The 25,365-nt window shown below is 47.2% G+C and overlaps 2 protein-coding genes across 4 annotated transcripts; both read right to left on the reverse strand.

The window, feature by feature from the left end:
• Nucleotides 1-516: 516 nt before the first annotated feature.
• Nucleotides 517-3,041, reverse strand: LOC125553855 (uncharacterized). Of its 3 annotated transcripts, XM_087519635.1 has the most exons (5): nucleotides 2,903-3,041; nucleotides 2,736-2,814; nucleotides 1,567-1,638; nucleotides 1,195-1,477; nucleotides 517-1,102 (listed from the first exon to the last, which is right to left on the reverse strand). In XM_087519635.1, the coding sequence occupies exons 3-5, from the start codon at nucleotides 1,627-1,629 to the stop codon at nucleotides 696-698; spliced, it is 753 nt and encodes a 250-aa protein (XP_087375761.1). In that variant the 5' UTR covers nucleotides 1,630-1,638; nucleotides 2,736-2,814; nucleotides 2,903-3,041; the 3' UTR covers nucleotides 517-695. The 3 variants fall into 3 exon arrangements, with proteins under 3 accessions (XP_087375761.1, XP_048573481.2, XP_087375760.1); XM_048717524.2 differs by having other exon boundaries at nucleotides 2,736-3,041; XM_087519634.1 differs by lacking the exons at nucleotides 2,736-2,814; nucleotides 2,903-3,041 and having other exon boundaries at nucleotides 1,567-1,704.
• Nucleotides 2,832-17,657, reverse strand: LOC147975284 (uncharacterized). Its single transcript, XM_087520344.1, has 5 exons — nucleotides 17,183-17,657; nucleotides 5,022-7,110; nucleotides 4,834-4,924; nucleotides 4,376-4,745; nucleotides 2,832-3,082 (listed from the first exon to the last, which is right to left on the reverse strand). Exons 1-5 carry the CDS (start codon nucleotides 17,655-17,657, stop codon nucleotides 2,832-2,834), a joined length of 3,276 nt encoding a protein of 1,091 aa, XP_087376470.1.
• Between the last annotated feature and the right edge of the window lie 7,708 nt (nucleotides 17,658-25,365).

Genomic DNA, 25,365 nt, shown 5'->3' on the forward strand with positions numbered 1-25,365 from the left:
TTTCGTCGCGGCGACCGTCCGTGGCTAGGGTTTGAGCTGTGCAAATCTGTTGTTGATTCTGTGATGAAATGCCTACCTGTGAAGCTAAAAAGCATTTTTAGTGAAAATAACAGGCAAGCTATGGAGGACCCGCAGTTCAAATTCCAGCCGGTTCCAGCTGAATCGGCCGAAGGTGGTCCGAATTGCTGGGAGTAGCTACGAGGGTCGGAAATGCATGCTTTTTGGCGACCGTCCGTAAAATAGGGTCTACTTTGAGATAGACATGGAATGGCGCCGTTTGGGGTGCCCCTCCTTGTAGCCGCTTCACGAAAAACGCATGTCTTTTGCATTCAAAAAATGGAAAACGGTTTTTGAATTTTTTACGGTGTTTTCAAAAACCGGCGGATTTAGTCACGGCGGTCGTCCGTGGCTAGGGTTTGAGTCATGTTTTTAGCATTCAAAAAATGAAACTTATATTGTTTTATACATGAGCATGCACAAAAACCCATAATTTTATCTTTCATCCATGAGCATGCATAAAAAATTTCAATTCCCATCAATTACCAAACTGAATATTCATTGTTAAAAACATGACTTGTTTAGATGACACTATCATACAACATCCATGAGCATGCACAAAATTAAACCTGCCATACTTAACATTGACATATTCATATTACACTAACAAGCTTAAACCTAACATGCTAAACACCTTCTTAACATCTTCGCTCCTCCTTCTTCTCCTTCATCAACCTGATGCGCTCAGAGTGGCGAATCCCAACGCGGATGTACTCCTCTACCACAATTGGCATGGTCCTGTCGCCAAGCTGTGGGATTGCAGGCGCCGCCACCGTCGCGAGGTCGTCGTCTGCCACCACCATAGCAAGGTCGTCGTCCGCCACCACCATCGCGAGGTCGTCGTCCGCCACAACCATAGCAAGGTCGTCGTCCGCCACCACCATAGCAAGGTCGTCATCTGCCACCACCATAGCAGGGTTGTCGTCAGCCACCACCATAGCATGTTCGTCGTCAGCTAGAATAGGCTGCTCCTCGTCATCCCCGCTCTGCTCCTCGTCGTCATCCCCGCTCTGCTCCTCGTCATCCCTGCTGCTGCTCCCATTACCTGGTCAAATGCAACAAAGTGTGAACATGGTGTTGTCATCGTGTAGGTAGAGGAAGCCAAAAGGACAGGAAGAAGAGAGGCAGAGAGCTTACTGGCATCGTCGTCGTGTTGGTAGTACATGTGGCACATGGTGTTGTCGAACATCTTCACGGTGAACATGGCGTCGCCGTCGTAGTGGAAGACAAGGAAGTACCCGAGCTGTAGCTCATGGGCGCGGGCGAAATGCTCCCAGCCGGGCCCTAGGTACATGTGGCCTTCACCATCAAACACCACCAACACTTCCCACAGCCTGTGAAGCCCGCTGCCGGCCTCCCGCAGCTTCACTTTGTGGGGCTCACGGCCGGCGAGCATCTTCGCAAACTTGTCAGGCAGCCTCTGCAGCGAGGGTCAAGCAGTGGTTAATTGTGGCAATCAAGCACTGGACAGCAGAGTGATGATAAAGAAATGAGTGATGATAAATATACCTGCCTACTGCAAGATTTCTCAATTACGATCTCGAAGAACTCGAAACCTTCCAAGCCAGCCATCTCACTTCTCTGAAAAGCAGCATTGTAATTAAACAAGTTACCATAAACAGGACTGGACATAAATAGGAACAGAACCAAGTTTATGATGGCAAAAGTGATAAAAATGAGAAGAGCATTGCACATGTGGATATTTATGATAGCAAAAGTGAGAAAAAAAAAAGCAATGCACTTGTGAACATTTGGAATACTACTACTCTATCTACAATGGACCATATCTGCCCATGTGCCCATGTCTACTATAAATGGCAAACACAGCATCAGGATCATATCTACTATAAATGGACCATATCTACAATGAACCATATCTACTATAAATGGACCATATCTTCCCATGTGCTACATTTTGTTAGAACCCAGCACTTAAGAACTGAACCCTAGATTCTCAATTTAAACACACCTACCCAATACAGTCATGTACAAAACTGAACAGCTTTATAGTCGTCGATATGCGCATGAAGGCTATTGGCTTGACACCGATATAGTCATGTACAAAACTGAATTTAACACTAGAATTTCAGAGATTCAGAGCTATTGGCTTAATTTGCTTTGCTAGGGTTTATATAGCCAAAGGCCACTGGAGGCTAGATCCCCTACAAGTTTAACTGCTCCAGTGTGCCGCTGCATCTTTTTAGACAAATATAAACATGTTTATTTTAAAAACAAACAAAATTGGAAAATACTAATACACTTGCAACATTATAAGTGTTGGCATCATTTTTTCCCCTTTCGGTCTGCCTTTTCTATTTCTGATGAATTCTACGTCACTGTGAAGAGAACCACAGGGAAACTAGCATACCTATCAAGGTAGCACCACATCAACTGAACATGGCCAAAAGGGACCTAAACCTAAATGCCTAATTTAGTCTGCAAAATCCCTCTGAATGTGGTCCAATCGCTCGACAATTGGGCTGGAATCAACAGAACGCACGCGCAGGCACAATACGACCATTAGCCATGTAGTATACCACAATTCCAGTAGGGACGCACGCGCAGGCACAATACGAGTAACTCCTAAATCAGCATGCTTGTTGGCCTTGTTGGCCTTGTCGACAAAGAACATGGGGGAAACAAAGCAAATCAAAGAACACGGGGGGAACAGAACTGACCTGGGGGGACGGCGACTGCTTGAGCTTGTTGGCCTTGTCGGTGTCGTGGACGGTGCCTCCTCTTGATCTACTACTCTATCTACAATGGAACCCTAATCAGCATGCGCCGGGGAACCCTAATCTAATCAATAGGAAGAGGAACAGGAAGGACTCGGCGGATTCATAACTTAGGAGGCCGTCGCTGTCGATGGAGGAGTGGTTCGCCAGGGAGGTCGTCACCGTCGATGGAGGAGAAGGGGATGCCGGCGGCGGAGAGGAGGAGTGGGTCGAGTGGATAATGGAGAGGAGGAGCGGGTCAAGTGGATAGGAGGAGTGGGGAAAAGAGTGGGTCCACTTGTCGACGAGTTCTGTTTTGATATATTGAAAAGGGTTGGCATAGAGTACAAAACCAACAGCCTCTAACTAGCCCAGTGGTAGAAAAACAGTGGAGTAAGCGGCAGGTCGTGGGTTCGAGCCCCCGCTCGCCCAATATTTTTTGGTAGCTCAGGGGAAAAGGGTCGAGTGCGTAGAGTAGCAAAATGGCCCACTTGTCAGTGAGTTGGTCGAGTGGCCCACTTGTCAGCGAGGTCTGTTTTTGATACTTGACTGGTTTGATGATTTGAAAAGAGATGGCATAGAGTGGACGACCAGTAGCCTCTTCCTAGCCTAGTGGTAGAAACACAGTGAAACGAGCGCACGGTCGTGGGTTCGAGTCCCCGCTCGCGCATATTTTTTTGCTCACAATGAAATGGGGCCGCGCGTGGGATCAGATGGCTGTCTGATGGAGCGCGCCCAAAAATTCAGTTAAAACAGCTCTAAAAACATCTTCAGTTCACCAAAAACAACATCTTCAGTACAAAAAAACATCTTCAATCCAAAAACAACATCATTTTGCAACCTTTTACATCACAACCAAAACTACATGATCACCAAAACTAAGAAAAACAGCTCTAAAAACAACATCTTCAGTTCATCATTTTGCTTCTTCATTCAAAACAACATCTTCAGTTTGCATTGTATCTTCCGTCACCAAAACTACATCATTTTGCATTGTATCTTCAACCATCATCTGCCTCTCCATCACTACACAGTCTCATGCATTTTGGTACCTGGAGAGATTTGTAGTACAAAAACTACATCAGGATCACATCAACAACAACTACCAAGGAGACAAAATAGCATTAGATCACCAAGGAGACCAAATTTACCTTCGCTACTCATCATCGTCGATACGAAAACAAGGAACTCTATGCCCACTCCTATTTTCCTCATCATCACTACAATATTGCAGCATAGTATGATCAGTCCGGTTTTCCTCATCCTCGCTTTCATGTCCATCCTCTACCACCTTTCTTCTTTTCTTGATGCCTTCAACTGTTGCAGCACCAACGATCACACGTTCCCGATCCCTTCGCACTCTGCTTTGCACCGGAACTTCCATAGAGTCATCATCAGCTTGCAACGGAACTTCCATAGAGTCATCATCTTGGTATGTTAGTCCACCATCACCGGGGCCCTTTTCCACTTCAGTTTCAGTCACACTCCACAAGTGTCTGTGCTGAAAGTTTTGCACAACTCGCCATTTTCCATGCAAAAGAGTGTCTGGCAGATAAAACACCATTGTTGCTTGTGTTGTTAGAATAAAGGGATCACTCTTATACCAGCACCTTGTAGTGTTGATGCTTTGAAGTGGCCATCATATTTGACAAAAGAGTCTCTCCTCTTCTTGCTACCAAGCTCAAACCAGTCACAGCGAAATAAGACAACCGAGTGATGGATGCCTCCACTAGAGTTGTACTGCAACTCTACGATGCTTCTCAACTGACCATAGAAGTCAATGATCTCACCATCATGTGACCCCTCAGTGACGATTCCACTATTCTGTGTCTTCCTTTTTTCCTCGCAGTCAACGGTGTGGTACCGGACACCATCAGCAATGCATGCTGAATACACTCTCACTCGCTTATCCGGTAAGCATGCCAAAGCAAATAGATCATCACTGACCTTCTTCTCCTCATGCAACTTTCCAATCTGCACAAATAAACCATTTAGCAAACAATGGTATTTAACAATGGGTGAATAACATAGAAAACATAAAACATGTGGCTAAAGATCTCACATGATTCTTAAACCACTTAGCAAACCCCTTGGCAACCCTTTTATCAACATTGATATTGCTTTCTTCCTGATTTAACTCTTCCTTGCATTTCCTGCAATGCCAACAAAACATGTGAATTAAAACATTAGGCTAGTGCCAACCCAAGCAAAATATATATATATATAATGAGTGCACAAGATATAACGTACTCGATATATGGTAGAACCTCGGTGCAATTGCTGAGCACAAACAAAACCATCTTGTCATACTCATCACCAGCCTCCAAGTATTGTGAGGCTCCAAGAAAGTTCACACCATGGTTGAAAACAGAGACATCACCACTTTGCGAATCAGACCGCTCTCTATTTCTGCCCGGCTGGTTCGATCTTGTTTCCACATCACCAAAGTATCTAGAGCAAAATGTCAAGCACTCGTCAACGACATATGCTTCAGCAATAGAACCTTTAGGTCTTGCCGTGTTTCGCACATAACGCTTACAAGTAAGTAGCCTTCTTTCGATTGGGTACATCCAACTGTATTGCACAGGGCCTCTAAGCATTGCCTCTTTGGGTAAGTGCACCGCCAAATGGACCATCACGGTGAAGAAAGCTGGAGGGAAAATCTTCTCGAGCTTGCAAAGAATAATTGGGATTTCTTTTTCAAGTCTTTCCAGGACAGTTAACTTGAGGGTTTTGCAGCACAGTTCTCTAAAGAAATTTCCCAGCTCAGCAACCGCTTCATATATATCCTTGTGCATGATTCCTCGGAGGCCCGCCGGTAAAATCCTTTGGAGGAGGATGTGACAATCATGGGTTTTCAGTACTGAAAGCTTGAATCCATCAGAAGTAACACACTTTGCTAGGTTAGCAGCATAACCATCTGAAAATTTCACCGCTCTTAGGAATTCACAGAATGCAAGCTTTTGTTCTTTATTCATTGTATACCATGCTCGTGGAATTTCAAATGAATCTTCATCTTCATTGTGCTGTAGATGCAAATCTTCTCTTATGCCCATGTCCTCCAAATCAAGCCTAGAACTAACCGTGTCCTTTGTCTTCCCTTCAATGTTCAGAAACGTCCCTAGCAGATTCTCGCATATGTTTTTCTCAATGTGCATTACATCGAGATTATGCCTTAATTTCAGATCAGCCCAGTATGGCAGGTCCCACAAACAAGACCTCCGGTCCCAACATTGACCTTCCTCACGCTTTCTTTTCTTTGCCAGCTTTCCTGGTCTCACATCTTTCACCTTTTCAAGTTGCTGCACCAGCTCTTCTTTAGTGAATTCAGCTGGCTTGTCACGGGTTTCATTCTCACCATTAAAATCTTTGCTTCTTCGCCAGCGATGGTTTCGGTGAAGAAAGCGGCGGTGCCCAATATAGCAGATCTTGTTCCTTATTCTCTTTGAGCAAGGGTCTTTGTCACAATGGACACAAGCCTGATAACCCGCTGTGATCCTCCCAGACAGAGTGTGCAGAGCCGGGAAATCATGGATGGACCATATGATCGCAGCACGTAGATTGAACTTTTCTTCCGGACTCAAGGCATCGTATGTAGGTACACCGGTCCAGAGCTGGAGCAGTTCTTCTACGAGGGGCTCCATAAAGACATCAAAATCCTTTCCTGGAGAATCTGGACCCGGGATAAGCAATGACATCATGAAGTTGGACTGATCCATGCATGCCCATGGTGGCAGGTTGTACGGCACCACAAAAATTGGCCACATGCTATAAGACGTGCTCATGTTCCCAAACGGATTAAACCCATCTGTGGCAATGCCAAGTTTTATGTTCCTTGGATCTGCAGCAAAATCTAAATGTATACTGTCAAACTCTTTCCATGCCTCTCCATCCGCTGGATGGCTCAGCTCATTGTCCACAGGTTGCCGCTTCAGCTTGTGCCACTGTACCTCACGCGATGATTTCTTCGAGATGAACATTCGCTGTAGCCTTGGTATCAAGGGAAAGTGCCTCAGTACCTTCTCCGGTATTGACTTCTTCCCATCAGCATCTTTCCACCTAGATGCATTGCATTTTGGACAGTTGTCATGCTTTGCTAAATCCTTCCGAAACAAGACACAGTTATTTGGGCACACATGTATTGACACATAACCTAACCCCAGCCTGCGGATTATGCTCAATGCTTCATCATAAGATCTGGGAACACAACTATCTGGGAATTGCAAGCTCAAAAGACGGAGTATTGCGTTGAATGCGGCATTGCTAATCCGGTAGAAAGACTTGATGTGGAGTAACTTCATGGTGAAGGTAAATCTTGAAAATTTACCCCCTTCATGAGCTGCGCTAAAAGTGCAACTATCCCTAGGTGGTTTTGGTAATTCATAACAACATATAGCTCATTGAGCTAATGCTATTCCAAGATGACTATTTCAGGAAAGCTCAATGATTGGCATTGGCATGGATGTGAAAGTGGAACCCTCAAAATGCTAAGGACAAAGGATTGGCTCAAGCTCAAAAGCTCAAGACTCTTCATTTTATATTTTAGTGGTCCAAGATCACATTGAGTCTTTAGGAAAAGCCAATACTATCAAGGAGGGATGAGGTGTTGCTTAATGAGCCTCTTGCTTCATGTGCTTAGTGATATGCTCCAAAATCCTCAACTACTTTCCCATATCCACATATGACCTAAACCCTAAGCCAAACTCGGTCCTACCGATTCTTTCTATCCGGCGCCACCGAGTTTCACTTGTCATAGCCACTGCCAAACCCTAGCAATTCGGTTCTACCGATAGGGATCTCGGTCTCACCGAGATGGGATTGCAAACTCTCTGTTTCCCTTTCATAACTTTTCGGTCTCACTGAAAGAGCGAATCGGTCCCACCGAGATTGCAATGTAAATTCAGTGTTTCCTTTTTGTAACTTTTCGGTCTCACCGAAAGAGCAAATCGGTCCCACCGAGTTTGCCTGACCAACTCTCTGGTTAGCCAATTACCAAAATCGGTCTCACCGAGTTTGTGTAATCGGTCTCACCGAGATTACGTTATGCCCAAACCCTAACCATATCGGTCCTACCGAGTTACATGTCAGTCCCACCGAAAATCTCTAACGGTCACTAGGTTTACCTTTTCGGTCCGACCGAGTTTGTTGATTCGGTCCCACCGAGATTGGAAAACTGTGTGTAACGGTTGGATTTTGTGTGGAGGCTATATATACCCCTCCACCTCCTCTTCATTCATGGAGAGAGCCATCAGAACACATACACAATTCCAACTCATATGTTCTGAGAGAGAACCACCTACTCATGTGTTGAGACCAAGATATTCCATTCCTACCATATGAATCTTGATCTCTAGCCTTCCCAAGTTGCTTTCCACTCAAATCTTCTTTCCACAAAATCCAAATCCTATGAGAGAGAGTTGAGTGTTGGGGAGACTATCATTTGAAGCACAAGAGCAAGGAGTTCATTACCTACACACCATTTGTTACTTCTTGGAGAGTGGTGTCTCCTAGATTGGCTAGGTGTTACTTGGGAGCCTCCGACAAGATTGTGGAGTTGAACCAAGGAGTTTGTAAGGGCAAGGAGATCGCCTACTTCATGAAGATCTACCGCTAGTGAGGCAAGTCCTTCGTGGGCGATGGCCATGGTGGGATAGACAAGGTTGCTACTTCGTGGACCCTTCATGGGTGGTTGCTTCTTCGTGGACCCTTCGTGGGTGGAGCCCTCCGTGGACTCACGCAACCATTACCCTTCGTGGGTGGAGCCCTCCGTGGACTCGCGCAACCGTTACCCTTCGTGGGTTGAAGTCTCCATCAACGTGGATGTAGGATAGCACCACCTATCCGAACCACGGGAAAAACATCCGTGTTTCCAATTGCGTTTGAATTCTCCAAACCCTTCCCTTTACATTCTTGCAAGTTGCATGCTTTACTTTCCGCTGCCAATATACTCTTTGCATGCTTGCTTGAATTGTGTGATGATTGCTTGACTTGTCCTACAATAGCTAAAATCTGCCAAGAACTAAAATTGGGAAAAGGTTAAGTTTTTATTTGGTCAAGTAGTCTAATCACCCCCCCCCCTCTAGACATACTTTCGATCCTACAAGTGGTATCAGAGCCAGGTTTCCATTTGCTTTGATCTCCATAGCTTTTGGTGGTCATAGCCTTGGTTTCACAACCTAGGAGAGTATGGCGTCTAGCAAGGGAAATTATCACCGTAGAGGTCCTTACTTTGATGGTACTAATTTTGCTAGTTGGAAGCATAAAATGAAAATGCATATTCTTGGACATAACCCCGTCGTTTGGGCTATTGTGTGTGTTGGTTTGCAAGGTGACTTCTTTGATGGGAAAGAACCAAACCGTGAAGCTACCGCGGATGAGTTGAAGATGTTGCAATACAATGCTCATGCTTGTGATATTCTCTTCAACGGATCGTGCCCCGAAGAATTCAACAAAATCAGCCGTCTTGAGAATGCAAAGGAAATTTGGGACACTTTGATTGATATGCACGAAGGTACCGACTCCGTCAAGGAATCCAAGTTGGATGTGCTTCAAAGTCAACTTGACAAGTTCAAAATGAAGGATGGTGAAGGTGTCGCTGAAATGTACTCTAGGCTTGCTCTCATCACAAATGAGATTGCCGGCTTAGGAAGTGAAGAGATGACCGATAGATTCATCATCAAGAAGATTCTAAGAGCCTTGTATGGAAAATATGATACCGTGTGCACATTGATCCAAATGATGCCCAATTACAAAGATCTCAAGCCAACGGAGGTGATTGGAAGAATTGTTGCTCATGAGATGTCACTTAAGGATAAAGAGGAACTTCACAACAAATCAAGTGGTGCCTACAAAGCCTCATGTGAAGCCCCTACATCATCAAGTGAGAAACAAAACTTCAATGAAGAATTGAGCTTAATGGTGAAGAACTTCAACAAGTTCTACAAGAGTAGAAGCAAAGATAGAAGCTTCAAGTCAAGGTCCTACAATGACAAAAGATCTTCTAGTCGAGAGCGAAACTGCTACAGTTGTGGAAGACTCGAAAACTATTCCAATGAGTGTACGGCTCCCTACAAGAGAAGAGAAGATTCTCCAAAAAGAAGAAGCAAAGAATCACCACCAAGAGAGAGAAGGAGTAGAGATGATCGTTATGAACAAAGATACTCACGGAGAAGCAAGGATTTGGAAAGGAAGGAAAAATCATCAAGGAGCTACACAAAACGAAGACATCAAGCTCATGTTGGTGAATGGGTATCCGGCTCCGACTCCGACAGCCACTCCGAGAGAAGTTATCACTCCGACTCCGAAGATACTCAAGATGAAGGTGTTGCCGGTCTAGCACTTGTGTCAACTAACTCCTATGACATATTTGACTCACCAAATGAAGGAATTGGAAGGTGCTTCATGGCCAAAGGTCCTAAGGTAACACACCCCGAGTATGTTGATTTCAATAGTGATGAAGATGACTTGTTAGGTGATGATTTGCTTGTTGACAAATCTAGTGATGAATACTATGATGAAACGTCAATTAATCATGCTAATCAAGATAAAACGAATGACAATGATTAGGAGAAGATTGAGGCTCTAACTAAAGAACTAAACACTCTTAAGTTAGCTCATGAAACTATCCTCGAAGATTATCGAGAACTTTTAAGAGCTCATGAGAAATTACGCTTTGAAAAGCTCAATCTTGAGCAAGAGCATGAGTTCTTAAAAGCAATCAATGATGATCTCCGCAAGAAAAGTTCTTCTTACATTGCCAAGCGTTTACTCTTATCCACTTACATGCCTCAAGTCAAGTCTAGTAACAAGAACAAGAAAGATTCTTCCTCTAGCAGTAACAATGATCATGCTAAATCCAATATTGTTGCTTCTAGTAGTTCTCTTGATTCCACTAATGATTCTCTTAGCCAAGTTACACTTGAGCAAGAAAATAGCTTATTGAAGGGAATTATAGAGAAAGGAGTGTACAAAAGCCTTGCCGGGAGTAAGCAATTCGAGGAAATTGTGCGCAAGCAAGGAATGCACCGGAAGAATCAAGGTGTTGGTTTTGAACAAAAGTTCAATGCCAATGGAGTTGAGTGGGAAGAAGATCAATACCCCAAGACAAAGTTTGTTCCTCAACAAGAGAAGTATGATACTTCTTTCAAGGGGACACAAGCTCAATATGATCTTCCACCACAAGACTACAAGCAAAAAGGCAAGGACAAGCTTCAAGAGGAAATTGATGCATTTGAAGAAGCTCCTAAGACCTTAGTCAAGTGGATTCCCAAGACTACTTCAAGTTCCACTTCATCAAGTACGACTACAACTCCAAGGATTCCCATCAAGATGGTGTGGATCCAAAAGAAGAAGAACTAGAGAGTTCTTGAGGGTGACTCCGCCAACATACTTCACTCTTATCATTTTGGCAAGAACAAGTGCAATCAACTTCCACATCTTGCACTAGTTCAAGGAGTCACAAACCCTCTTGTTGGTAAGACAAGGGACAAGGTAACCTAAAAGTTTTCATGGACATCATCTTGTGTGTGCATCACTCTATGTCTATGGATCCTTGTTTGTTCCTTGTGGGACTAACCCATGTAGATATTGAAAGTGCAATTCACTCAAATGGATAGCTCCAAGTGATCTACATCAACATTGAGCATCCACATCTTCAACATCTACATGAAGTCATCATCGACAAAACCCGAGGTTAGTTCATCCCTCTAAGGGGGGATATCACATCTAGGGGGAGCTTTACTCTAAGACTTGAGCTAAAGCAACTCTAAAGATGTGAACACAACAATGATTTATGTAAAAGTGGTAACCCCACTTGAGCTTAAACGATGAGTATGACCTATGATCAAGTGTTCTCACTTGACTCCTAAGTCAATATACTCATATATAGATGACCTTGTCATCGCAAATTGCTTGATAGATGCTAGAATTGGTTGTGCATGACTTGTCACATATTTCATTTGCCATCTTATTGTGTGAGCATGCTGGTTGCATATTTTACTCATTCGAGGACATCCACTTGTTGTTTTGATTGTTTGGTTTTATTTCCTTTTGCCAAGTGGATGGACAAGAATGCCTAAGAACCTCCTCTAGCTATCTATGCTTTTCTCGTCTCAAACTCTATTCATGCTACATCACAAAATTTGATCAAGTCAGATTCGAACCACTCTGTGTGAGGAGCGCTCGGAGTCCCCGATTCGTCATAGACTTAAACTTCCAAAACCTCTTTATGATTCTCGGTCTGACCGATACCCCACTTTCGGTCCTACCGAGATCATTAAGTTGATCTAGGTTTTCGATCTCGGTGCAACCGATTTGAACCATTCGGTCACACCGAGTTGCAACAACTGTATACAGTTTTGCATCTCGGTGCCACCGAGTTGTTCCACTCGGTCACACCGACAGGGTCGGGTTATATATAGTCACGGGCAAAAAATTGGAAATTTCTCCGAACCCCTTCGCCCGCGTGATAGCCTGCTCTGCCAACTTGGTCTCCGGATCGTCTCCTCGCCGCCAGCCGCCTCCAGTCGCTGGTCTCTGTCGCTGTCAACGGAAATTCAACCCCGCCGTTGCCGCCGTAGTGAGTCTCCGCTGAACTAGGGTATGGACTCAATCTTTGTGCTATTCCCCAATCCGATTCTTAGCACATTGTGATCATCATGATTCTTGCCACGTTTGTTAAACTTCTATCCAGTCAATGAACTCGTAGATTAGGTTTAATTCGAAAAATTTAGGGTTAGGTTTCCGCCGAAACCATCTCGGACCCACCGAGTTGAAAAACTCGGTCCCACCGATTTGGCTTATGCCATTGCACAAGTGAGACTCGGTCTGACCGAGAATTACTTATCGGTGTGACTGATTTTGGAACTCTGTGAAACCCTAGCAGTCTCGGTGCCACCGAACTGTGACTCGGTCTGACCGAGTTCACTAGTTTAGGTGCCAAAACTGCTTCGGTATCACCGAGTTTAAAAATCGGTAGATCCGAGATGCTTTCAGTGGGAAACTAAAACTAAGATTTTGAATCATTCTTTTGCAAAAATCTCTGCATTTTGTGATGCTCATCCACTCTACCTCATCTATAAACTATTCACAGGGTCAGCAGTCAGCTTGTTCATCATGTCAGACCAAAGTGATAGCCAGAACATGTCAGAACAGCCAGTGCAGATGAGTGAGGGCACTAGTCCCTCAAGTTCTTTAGATGAAGATAGCAGGAGCACCCCTAGCAATCTGCCAAAAGCTGCCACAAGACAAAGGAAGAAGAGAACCTCAGAATCAAAGGATGAGGACTATGTGGAAGAAGAGGAAGCAACTTCAAAGAGAGTAGTGCTCGAGAAGGAACATGGCTCAGCTCAAGGCACAAAGCCAGGATTGAAAATCAAAAGGCCAGCAGGTAGGCAGCCTATGCCAAAGGCCAGAGCTTCAACTCAGATTCCTGAAAATCCTGCAACCATAGAGCCAGTTGCTGCTGAAGGAAAGAAAAGGAAGGAAAGGGTCAAGAAGACCGTAGCCAGAGTGCTTGGAAAGGCTTCCATCATGGAAGAAGAGAAAGAAGAAGAGGTTGCTGCACCAGCACCTAAGGCACCCAAGCTAATGGGTGATGCTATCAAATCAGGGGCTACTGCATCTAAGCCCAAGGAAGCACCCAAGGCTGCATCAAAGGTCAAGACAGCTCCAAAGAGAAATACGAGGAGCATACCTGCAACTGAAAAGAACAAGGCCCCAGTGCCTGAAGCTGCTGAAGAAGATGATGAAGAGCATGTTATGAGAAAGCTCAAGCCCAAGATCCCAGACCACAATGATGCTCATCCTGTGGCTGAGGACATGAAGCTCAGAAGAGACTCAGGGCTGAGGAAGTGGAGAGAAGTAGATCCATATGCTTCAAGGAGAAGAACTGCTATTGATTATAGGTTCCACACTAAGGAACAACAGGACTTCTATGAGACAGTTTTGTTGGACAAGAAGCCCATAGTTTGTGACATGAGATGGGTCAATTGGGAGTACATCAAGGACAATGAAGAACACTACCCTGGAGTGTATGACAGCTTCAATGCTTGTGGAGTAGAAGACTTTGTTGGGAAAAAGCTCACAAAGTGGAACGAGGAACTCATTATGCAATTCTACTCCACAACACATTTCTACCCAGATGGAAAGATCACATGGATGTCTGAAGGTACGAGGTACCAATCTACTGTTGCTGAGTGGGCTCAGCTGATCAATGCCCCAGAAGAGCATGAGGATGACTTGGACATTTATGCCAAGAAGAAGATGGACCACAACTCAATGTCAACCATGTACAGGGAGATTCCAAATGAAGCACTTGATACGTTCAAGTTTGGCTTAGTACACTATCTTCTATCAGGGCTGCCAACCATCAATTGGATATTGAGGCACACCTTGTTGCCCAAGTTTGGAGATCACAAGATGATCAGAGGCCACGCGATCAATTTGCTACATATCTTTGATGTGCCACATAAGTTCAAGGTGATGAGCCTTATGATAGAAACAATCAAGAGGACTGCAGCAGACCAGAAGAGGAGTTGTGGATATGCCCCACAGATTCAGGAGCTCATTAACTCCAAGATGGGCACAGGCATATACTTGTTGGACAAGGAACACCTGCCCATCCGTCCAGATTTTGAAGATAATCAAGTTGTTATGACTGAGAATGAACCATCGTCTGCACAAGCACAAGCCAAGAAGGAGAAGGCAAGGAAGGAGAAAGCTGCCAAGATGCCAACTCAAGAGGAGGCATCTGAATATTTCTTGAAGACCAAACAAGAGCAGCTTGGTTACTTGATTGCATCCACACTGAGGATTGAGCAAGGACTGTCCACCCTCACTCAAAATCAGCAGAGCTTAGAGAGGATCATGGAACAAAAGTTCTATGACTTGGATGTCAAAGTAACAGAGATTCAGTCTGCAGTGGAACAACTTCAGGATGACATGCAGGAGAGGAGAGGCAAGACTACAACTGATGCATTTGCCAGAGTGCCAAGAGCTCAAAGATCACATGCAGTGCCAGTTGCTGACACCAGAGCCACCACTTCTGCACCAGCTACAGCTTCAGTTCCACCAGCTCCAGCATCTACTTCAGCCTCAACTCCAACCACGTCTACAGAAGGCTTCGTTCTTGGAGTGATCCGGACTCCACCACCACCTGAAGATCAAGCCTGAGTGTCGACTTAGCACTATGCATTTTCTAGGAACTTTTTGGTAACTTGTTGCCAAAGGGGGAGAAAATGTATAGATCATAGGCTTCGAGAGAGAGAGAGTGTTGCTTTTATTCTCTCTTGTTTTATTTGGTGGTTTTTCGAACTTTGTTTGCTTTTGTGTGAGATACTATGTCATTGCTCGTGAGACATTGATGATCATGTGTTTGATCATAAGCTACACTTAATGTTTGCTTAATATTATCATCTTATCTATCTTATGTGATCATTCACTATTCTTGGTGATGAGTGCATGTATGTGACATGGAAGAGTAACCCATGACTCTAACTCTTTGTGCATTTGCAGTCCAAAGCAAATTTTAAATATGCACAAATTTAGGGGGAGCTCTTACTTGTCACATACTTCTCAAAGCGACGATATATTTCATGCTTATTATCATTTGTCGAAGCTTTGATCTATATGTTGTCATCAATTACCAAAAAGGGGGAGATTGAAAGTGCAAATATCCCTAGGTGGTTTTGGTAATTCATAACAACATATAGCTCATTGAGCTAATCCTATTCCAAGATGACTATTTCAGGAAATCTCAATGATTGGCATGGCATGGATGTGAAAGTGGAACCCTCAAAATGCTAAGGACAAAGGATTGGCTCAAGCTCAAAAGCTCAAGACTCTTCATTTTATATTTTAGTGGTCCAAGATCACATTGAGTCTTTAGGAAAAGCCAATACTATCAAGGAGGGATAAGGTGTTGCTTAATGAGCCTCTTGCTTCATGTGCTTAGTGATATGCTCCAAAATCCTCAACTACTTTCCCATATCCACATATGACCTAAACCCTAAGCCAAACTCGGTCCTACCGATTCTTTCTATCCGGCGCCACCGAGTTTCACTTGTCATAGCCACTGCCAAACCCTAGCAATTCGGTTCTACCGATAGGGATCTCGGTCTCACCGAGATGGGATTGCAAACTCTCTGTTTCCCTTTCATAACTTTTCGGTCTCACTGAAAGAGCGAATCGGTCCCACCGAGATTGCAATGTAAATTCAGTGTTTCCTTTTTGTAACTTTTCGGTCTCACCGAAAGAGCAAATCGGTCCCACCGAGTTTGCCTGACCAACTCTCTGGTTAGCCAATTACCAAAATCGGTCTCACCGAGTTTGTGTAATCGGTCTCACCGAGATTACGTTATGCCCAAACCCTAACCATATCGGTCCTACCGAGTTGCATGTCAGTCCCACCGAAAATCTCTAACGGTCACTAGGTTTACCTTTTCGGTCCGACCGAGTTTGTTGATTCGGTCCCACCGAGATTGGAAAACTGTGTGTAACGGTTGGATTTTGTGTGGAGGCTATATATACCCCTCCACCTCCTCTTCATTCATGGAGAGAGCCATCAGAACACATACACAATTCCAACTCATATGTTCTGAGAGAGAACCACCTACTCATGTGTTGAGACCAAGATATTCCATTCCTACCATATGAATCTTGATCTCTAGCCTTCCCAAGTTGCTTTCCACTCAAATCTTCTTTCCACAAAATCCAAATCCTATGAGAGAGAGTTGAGTGTTGGGGAGACTATCATTTGAAGCACAAGAGCAAGGAGTTCATTACCTACACACCATTTGTTACTTCTTGGAGAGTGGTGTCTCCTAGATTGGCTAGGTGTTACTTGGGAGCCTCCGACAAGATTGTGGAGTTGAACCAAGGAGTTTGTAAGGGCAAGGAGATCGCCTACTTCATGAAGATCTACCGCTAGTGAGGCAAGTCCTTCGTGGGCGATGGCCATGGTGGGATAGACAAGGTTGCTACTTCGTGGACCCTTCATGGGTGGTTGCTTCTTCGTGGACCCTTCGTGGGTGGAGCCCTCCGTGGACTCACGCAACCATTACCCTTCGTGGGTGGAGCCCTCCGTGGACTCGCGCAACCGTTACCCTTCGTGGGTTGAAGTCTCCATCAACGTGGATGTAGGATAGCACCACCTATCCGAACCACGGGAAAAACATCCGTGTTTCCAATTGCGTTTGAATTCTCCAAACCCTTCCCTTTACATTCTTGCAAGTTGCATGCTTTACTTTCCGCTTCCAATATACTCTTTGCATGCTTGCTTGAATTGTGTGATGATTGCTTGACTTGTCCTACAATAGCTAAAATCTGCCAAGAACTAAAATTGGGAAAAGGTTAAGTTTTTATTTGGTCAAGTAGTCTAATCACCCCCCCTCTAGACATACTTTTGATCCTACATGTGCGCTTCGCCTCCTCTAACACCTCAGCAAACAACGATTTCTGTCCATCAGCACGATCTTCAGCATCGTACAAATCCTTCAATAGGTCAGGAATCCTATCATCTTCATGCCCATCCTCTTCCTCCAAAATAGCATTATCTCGCAAAACCTTTTCCATGAAATCAATGCCAGCATCACCACCACCTATCATATGAGGGGCCTCTGTATCAGCTTCAAAATGTTGAGGTTGTCTGTCTAAAGGTTCTCCATGATATATCCATCTATCATATGTGTTGGACATCCCATTAAGAAGCAGATGATCTTTCACTCTTCCTTGAGCCATTCTTGGACGGCTGAGGCATTCACAACATGGGCAAAGAATGTGAGCATCGTTGGCAAAATTTGCCCGAACAAATGCCATGAAATCATCAACTCCTTTCATATGTTCTTTCAAAAACTTTCTAACTCCTTCTCTAATCCAGCTTCTGTCCATCTGCCAAAGACAACAAATTATTGCAACTTAGCAAATCAATCTAAGTGCATCAACATTAATTAATGAAAATGGATGGAAGTAATGGAAGCTAAAATTCTAGAAAATTTTATATGCTAATTGCCTAACCACAAGGCCTGAAGAATTCTTAACAAACAAGCTGAACAATTCCTAACAGTACATCAAGAAAATTCATCTATGCAATACCTACCAAACAAGCAAGCTATCTCCTAACTACTAACAGTGCATCAACAAAATTCATCTATGCTGAAGAACATCTGACTGAAATCCATCTCCCACTGCTTGAGTGACGAGAGAGGAGAGGGGGGAAGAGGTGAGGCGTGCATACCGGGAGGTGTGCTTGCGGCGGCGGCGAGTCCCCCATGCTCGGCGAGCCCCCACCACCGTCGGTCGCCTACGCCCCTGCTGGCCCCCGCCTCCACGCCCTGCCTCGCCTCCGCCCCCTGCCGGCCCCGCCCCCGCCTCCGCTGCCGGCCCCGTCCCCGCCTCCGCCCCCTGCTGGTTGCTTCCGCCGCGAGGCCGTGGGCGAGGTCACCTGGTTGCTTCCGCCGCCGCCCGCCGCCACCTGGTCGGAAGACCTAGAAAAACGCTAAGTGTTGCTCTGTTCGATGCCACCCGCCGCCACCTGGTCGGAAGGTCCCACTTGTCACTGATACGTGAGAGCCGTGGTTTTATATACTACTCCCTCCATTCCAAAATATAGTGCGACCGCGCTTTCTGAGGTCCAACTTTGACCATAAATTTAACCAACAAGACCAACTGCGGCGGGAGAAAAAATTATATAATTGAAAACTTCATTCAAATACGAATTCACTGATATAATTTTTGCTCCCGCCGCAATCAGTCTTGGTAGTTAAATTTACGATCAAAGTTGAAGCACGGGGATAGAGGAAGCACTACATTGTGGAATGGAGGGAGTATATGGAAAACTACCCACACATTAGCAACAATCTCTCTCTAGCCCAGCGGTAACGAACGAGCGAACCCAGCGCGAGGTCGTGGGTTCGAGTCCCCGCTAGCGCATATTTTTTAGGGAATTAAACGCTCGCTCACCCACCTGTCAAATGGGTCCCGCCTGTCAGTGTTGCAAATCGTTGCTCTGTTCGATGCCACCTGGTCGGAAGGTCCCACTTGTCAATGATACGAGAGAGCCATAGTTCTATATAATGTATAGATAAACTCCCAGATGTGAGCAACTGTCCCTCTCTAGCCCAACGGTAGCATGCGAGCAAACCAAGCGCGGGGTCGTGGGTTCGAGTCCCGCCTCGTGCATCTTTTTTGGGCAAATTAAGCGCTCGGCCCCACCTGTCAAATGGGTCCCGCCTGTCAGTGTGTGCCCCGTCTGTCTGTTGAATATTAAAACTCAAGCAAAAATGACACCTAGACAGTGACACATAAGCGAGGTTGCTGAGGTGGCTGCCTAATCATCCTAATTCATTCAAACTCAAGTGTAGTGACCATTTTATATTGGTCGTTATCAGCTAGGCATGAGGCAGTGGACAGTGCTACTAGCTTTACGACCATTTCCTCTAATGAAATTATGACCTTTTTGACCAAAATGGTCATTATGGTTTAGGGTTTAGAGCCCCCAGACAGCTTTTGACCAATTGGTCTAAAATGGTCATAAATTTATGACCAATTCTTCGAGGGTCACTGACAGAAGGTCATAAGTTGACATATTTCTTGTAGTGATAGGGCCATGGCCAGTGACGGCGAAACGCTCCTCAGCGTTTCAAAAGAGAGACGCGCAGCGCCACGGCCAGAGGAGGTGAGCCCGAAAGTAGGGTTGTTGCGGTGGAGCGCGATAGCCTGGCGGATGAAGCGAAAGGGGTTATGCATGGGGGTGGCGAGGTGGACGTAGGAGAGGTTGCCGACCTGGCGAACGAGACAGCTTGGTGGTACTAGTAAAGGGATGTGAGGCTCCGGAGGAGAGCGGCTAGCAGCAGACGGAGCTGCGGTGACTGGGGAGGGGGATGGTGGGGCGAAAGACGACACCGGAGGAGAGGCGGTGGAGACGTGAGGACCGAAGATGAGGGGGAGGCGGAAAGAAGGGAGGTCGTTGGTGAGGACGCAGTGGGAGCCGAACCATATGGGAGCGCCATTCGAATGCCTGGATCCGGCCGACGAGCCGGAGGCGGTGTGGGTGCCCGTCGTGCGCGCCATGGAGCTACAGGACGGACGCACAAACGTAGGGTTAATATGCGGAGAGGGAGGCATGGGGGAAGAAAGGAAGGAAACAGAGATCTTTGCACCTGAAACTCTGGTGGCCAGAGCACCAGCAGCAAGAGCAACGGACGGGATCACGGCAGTCGGAGATGGTGTGGTCACTGGCGAGACACCGGCAGCATCTGGGTTTTTGCTTGCAACTATATCTGTGGTGGATGTGTTTGAGGCTAGCCATCTGGGGAGGGGCTGATTTATAGGTAGGAGAGGGCAATGGATGGGAGGGCGCGCGAGCTGGAGAGCTCAGCAAAACCTCCTGGTAGGAGCGCGGGGTCTGCAGCGGCGTGGAGACCGAAGAGCACGCAGGGGTGGCAGTGGAGACAGGAGTGTGGTACTAGTCCATGGCAGTCTCAGGACGAAGCAGAGGGGACGGGGCGGTGTGTAGGCTGACGGAGGTAGGGGAGGCAGGTCGTGGAGTAGAGGTGATGATGGGCGCATGCGTGTGCATGCAAGCATTGGATGGTGCGAACGGTGAGGGCGAGCGTGTGGGGGTAGACGGGTCCCACAAATCAGCGACAGTAGGGTATGATTTTGGGTCAGCGCCGGCAGAGGCAAGATTGAGCAGTCCCGGGTGCCGACCGGGGGGCGGCTGCGGCGGTGGCAGCGGGTCCGGGCAGTCAGAGGTGGATAGAGGGCGTGGGGGCGGATGGTCTAGCAGTTTAGGGTTTAAAGAACTGGGTAGGCTGAGAGGGGAGGGAGAGGGGACGGCGCAGACCACACCCAGTTCTTGTTTTCTTTCCTTTGAAAGGTTTCGGGAAGACGTGACGGGAGAGGCCAGGCTGGCCGAGAGGTCCACGTGTCCCAGGCCATCGAGTGGATTTTGGTCAATCGGAGGCGATGCAGGAGGATCATCTCCTAGAGCAGTGTGATGAATCCCCGGGGTCAGGTGGGATAGATTTCGTGTGTTTATTCTAGTAGACGGGTGCAGTCCAAGCAAGGACGTGGAGTGGTAGGCAGGACGGTGGAGGACGGGTCAATTGAGTCCGGTTCGAATACAATTGGCAATGGTACTAATCGCACTGTTTGTGATGCATAGTCAAACGAGTCAAAGAGCAGTAGTTTGAAATTTGAAAATTCTAGTGGCGCGCAACGGAGAATTTCCTCTCTGACCAAGACCGAGAACACATGCACTAAGAACAGGTTCGGAGCAAGTGTGGTAGTGTGGAAAACACGTTTAAAGGAGAACTGGTGGTCTAAGGCATTATTAATCAGCGTTTCATTAGCGCAAACCGAGCCAGAGTGGAAGACCACCCATATAGGGGTGTGTTGGGGAACATAGTAATTTTAAAAATTTCCTACGCACACGCAAGATCATGGTGATGCATAGCAACGAGAGGGGAGAGTGTTGTCTATGTACCCTCGTAGACCGTTCGCGGAAGCGTTATATCAACGCGGTTGATGTAGTCGTATGTCTTCACGATCCGACAGATCCAAGTACCGAAAGCACGACACCTCTGAGTTCTGCACACGTTCGGCTCGGTGACGTCCTCGCCTTCTCGATCCAGCAAGAGGGGCGAAGTAGTAGATGAGTTCTGGCAGCACGACGGCGTGGTGACGGTGTTGGTGAAGAACAATCTCCGCAGGACTTCACCTAAGCACTACGAAAACTATGACGGAGGATAAACTAGAGGGGACGGGGTTGCCGGCACACGGCTTGGTGTTTCTTGATGTGTCTTTGGTGCTAGCCCTACCCCTCTATTTATATGTTGAGCCCTGGGGTCGAAACTTGGAGTAAAAGCCTCCTCAAAGTCGGTTTCACCCGAAAGCAAGAGTCCTTCTCGGACTCCAGGGCTAGAAGCCAGGGTTCCCGGCGTCTACCCCCTAGACGCCAGGGTTCCTGGCGTCTAGCCTCTGGTCTCTGCAAAACTTCCTTTTGCACTTTCCAAAAGCCTCGTGGGCTTTCCCCTTTGGCCCAGATAAAGTGTTCTCATGCCCAAACATTTCGGGAAACATCCGGAACCCCTTCCGGTGAATTCCGGAACCCTTCCGGAGATCAAACACTACTATCCCATATATCAAACTTTGTCTCCGGACCATTCCGGAGTTCCTCGTCATGTCCGTGATCTCATCCCGGACTCCGAACAACATTCGGTCATCAACATACATAACTCATATAGTACTATATCGTCAATGAACGTTAAGCGTGTGGACCCTACGGGTTCGAGAACTATGTACACATGACCGAGACACCTCTCTGGTCAATAACCAATAGCGGGACCTGGATGCCCATATTGGCTCCTACATATTCTACGAAGATCTTTATCGGTCAGACCGCATAACAACATACGTTGTTCCCTTTGTCATCGGTATGTTACTTTCCCGAGATTCAATCGTCGGTATCTCAATACCTAGTTCAATCTCGTTACCGGCAAGTCTCTTTACTCGTTCCGTAATACATCATCCCGCAACTAACTCATTAGTTGCAATGCTTGCAAGGCTTATTGTCGGTGTCAAAACCGGCGGATCTCGGGTAGTGGGTCCCGAACTGTGCGTCTGGGCCGGATGGTAACAGGAGGCAGGGAACATGATGTTTTACCCAAGTTCGGGCCCTCTTGATGGAGGTAAAACCCTACGTCCTGCTTGATTAATATTGATGATATGGGTAGTACAAGAGTAGATCTACCACGAGATCAAGGAGGCTAAACCCTCGAAGCTAGCCTATGGTATGATTGTTGTATATGGAGTTGATTGCCTACGGACTACAACCCTCCGGTTCATATAGACACCGGATAGGGTTAGGGTTACATAGAGTCGGTTAGAATGGTAGGAGATCTTGAATATCCGCATCGCCAAGCTTGCCTTCCACGCCAAGGAAAGTCCCATCCGGACACGGGACGAAGTCTTCAATCTTGTATCTTCATAGTCCAGGAGTCCGGCTGAAGGTATAGTTCGGCTACCCGAACACCCCCTAATCCAGGACTCCCTCAGTAGCCCCTGAACTAGGCTTCAATGACGATGAGTCCGGCGTGCAAATTGTCTTCGGCATTGCAAGGCGGGTTCCTCCTCCAAGTCCTTCATAGAAGATTGTAAACACCAAGAGTAGTGTCCGGCTCTGCAAAATAAGCTTCCACATATTGCCATAGAGAGAATGATATAAACACAAATCAAATCTGCTGACGTATTCCGCAGTGCGTCATCACACTACGGCCAAGTCCTTTACTCGAATCGTTTTTACTTTTCCACCTCAGCATGTTTTGCAAGGCGGTTTCCTTGGCACGTCTTGTCAAAGAAGAGATCGTGTACCCCCTTTTACGGGATTCTCATCAATACGGACGTGGGTAGCCCAACCGCGCCACTTATCACGGCGCTTGGGAGGCAAGCGAGTTTTACTAGGCTGGTGGGGACGCACAACCGCATCTGCCCATATAAGGGGATAAGGATCCACCTTTTTACCTACGCCTTCTTCCTCCTTTGCCTATCTATCTCCTGCGCACTCGAGCTCCAGCACCCAAGCCCGCACTTCCCACCTCAACCTTCTCCAGCAATGTCCGGAGCGGGAGGCAAGTGGATGGTCTCCTCCGCTACGGAGGGCCAAGTCAAGAAGCTAAGGAAGGCCGGATACCTGTCTAAGGACATCGCGCACCGGCTTCCCGAAAAGGGGCAGCTTCTCCCCACCCCAAGGCCCCATGAGAGGGTAGTATTTCTTCCCCACTTCCTCCGCGGACTGGGTTTTCCACTCCACCCATTTGTCCGGGGGCTCATGTTCTACTACGGCCTGGATTTCCACGATCTGGCCCCGAACTTCATCCTCAACATCTCGGCGTTTATCGTCGTGTGCGAGGCTTTCCTCCGCGTCCGCCCTCATTTCGGCCTCTGGCTCAAGACCTTCAACGTCAAGCCCAAGGTGTTGCGCGGCAGCCAGGCGGAGTGCGGAGGTGCCATGGCGGGCAAGATGGCCAACGTCCTATGGTTCGAGGGCTCTTTTGTGGAGACCCTAAAGGGGTGGCAATCCGGGTGGTTTTACATCACCGAGCCACGCGATCCGAAATGGACCGCAGCCCCCGAGTTCCGATCTGGACTCCCCATGCGGCTTATGTCCTAGAAAGAGACGGGCCTGTCGTGGGGTGACGAAAAAGAGGTGACCGGATTGCAAACATGCATCCAGTCCCTGGTGAACAAGCCAATCCGGCTTGTTAATGTAATCCAGGTTATGCTCGTCCGCCGGATCCTCCCGTGCCAACAACGGGATTTTAATCTGTGGGAGTTCGACCCAGCGCAACACCAAACCCTTAGCAGGCTCTTCGACACGATGTACGAAGAGCCTGGAAGGTGCTATTCAAGGGCGTCGAGGCTCCCGCATCCGCTTCTGAGGACCGCGGATACAGCTCGCAGCATCACGCTAGCGAGGTAAGCTATCTTCACCTTTTACAGGATGTTAAGCTTTTTTCATAGTTTGACTCTATGCGGGATCTAAACTCCCTTACCTTTGACAGGCTTGGCGGGCGATATTCGGACCGATTAACTGTCCGGCTCCACTGCCCAAAGACCCAGCCCCAGCTCTACTAGTGAAGCTGCTGGCTCCGGCGCCTTATGTGGTGCCGGAAAAGAAGGCCAAGAAGAAGAAGACCATGGGGACTCGAAAGAGTGCCCGTAACATGGTGGTGTCGGACTCGTCATCCGAAGAGTCCGAGACGCCCTCTTCCTGTGAAAACGAGGAGGAGGAAGAAAACTCTCCCCCCCCCCCAGCGGAGGGAGGAGAGAAGAGGAAGGCCGCCCCAACGGGGGAGGCCGAGGGGTCTAGGAAAAGGAAGACCCCTCCGCCGGACTACTCCCCCGACGCCGAAGAGGGCGAAGAGGAGTGTCCAAACAGGGCCAAGCGTCCGGCAAAATCGTAAGTTCGGATATCAGAGTAACTCATGATGTTCCTTTGTCGCACAGCTTTCCCTAATGTCAAACGTAATTATGCAGCCCGCCCCGGCCCGAATTCAACGAATCGTCGGGCGGCTCCCTGGACTCATCGGACGTGAACTCAGTTCCGCCCGCTGTCTCCCCCCGCACTGCAGACGACGCCGAAGTGGCGTCGTGACAAGCTCTGGGGCAGGAGGAGGTGGTCCCGGAGGAGCCTCAAGGCAACCTCCCGGACTCCAAGAGTGAAGGGGATAAGGCCCCCCAGGGCTCCAAGTCTGGCTTTGTGCCGGACACCGCGCCGGCATCTTCCACAGTTTCGGACCGCGGTAGGCGAACTCCTTCCAAGAGGAGCAAGCCTTCTGAGCCGGCGGCCTCCGTCCAACCGGAGGTGCCAGACAATCTGCTGGAGGTGCTTGACGGCGCCTCCATCGACGAGGGGCACCATACTATTATGAGTACGGTGATCCAGAAGGTTCAGTCCGCCAAGAGCGGACTGACTGAAGCTTGCGCTAGCCTTCTAACAGGCTTCGAGGTAAGTGAAAATATGTAAAAATATTACCGCATAGACAGTAGCCCCTGATGCTCTGTTTGGCGTTCGGAAAGAAAAGCCGAATAGAGG

This window comes from Triticum urartu, chromosome 4A, assembly GCF_056163025.1.
Source record: "Triticum urartu cultivar PI428250 chromosome 4A, HENAU_Tu73, whole genome shotgun sequence".
NCBI lineage: Eukaryota > Viridiplantae > Streptophyta > Magnoliopsida > Poales > Poaceae > Triticum > Triticum urartu.

Excerpts from the sequence above, each read along its gene's own strand:
- LOC125553855 (XM_087519634.1), bottom strand. The coding sequence starts at position 1,689 with ATGTCCAGTCCTGTTTATGGTAACTTGTTTAATTACAATGCTGCTTTT. Across the intron at positions 1,478-1,566 it reads AGAAATCTTGCAGTAGGCAG|AGGCTGCCTGACAAGTTTGC; the intron begins GTATATTTATCA and ends CCCTCGCTGCAG. Across the intron at positions 1,103-1,194 it reads CCAACACGACGACGATGCCA|GTAATGGGAGCAGCAGCAGG; the intron begins GTAAGCTCTCTG and ends GCATTTGACCAG.
- LOC147975284 (XM_087520344.1), bottom strand. The coding sequence starts at position 17,657 with ATGGACAGAAGCTGGATTAGAGAAGGAGTTAGAAAGTTTTTGAAAGAA. Across the intron at positions 7,111-17,182 it reads AGAGGAGGCGAAGCGCACAT|CTCATGAAGGGGGTAAATTT; the intron begins GTAGGATCAAAA and ends CTTTTAGCGCAG. Across the intron at positions 4,925-5,021 it reads GAGGTTCTACCATATATCGA|GAAATGCAAGGAAGAGTTAA; the intron begins GTACGTTATATC and ends TTGGCATTGCAG.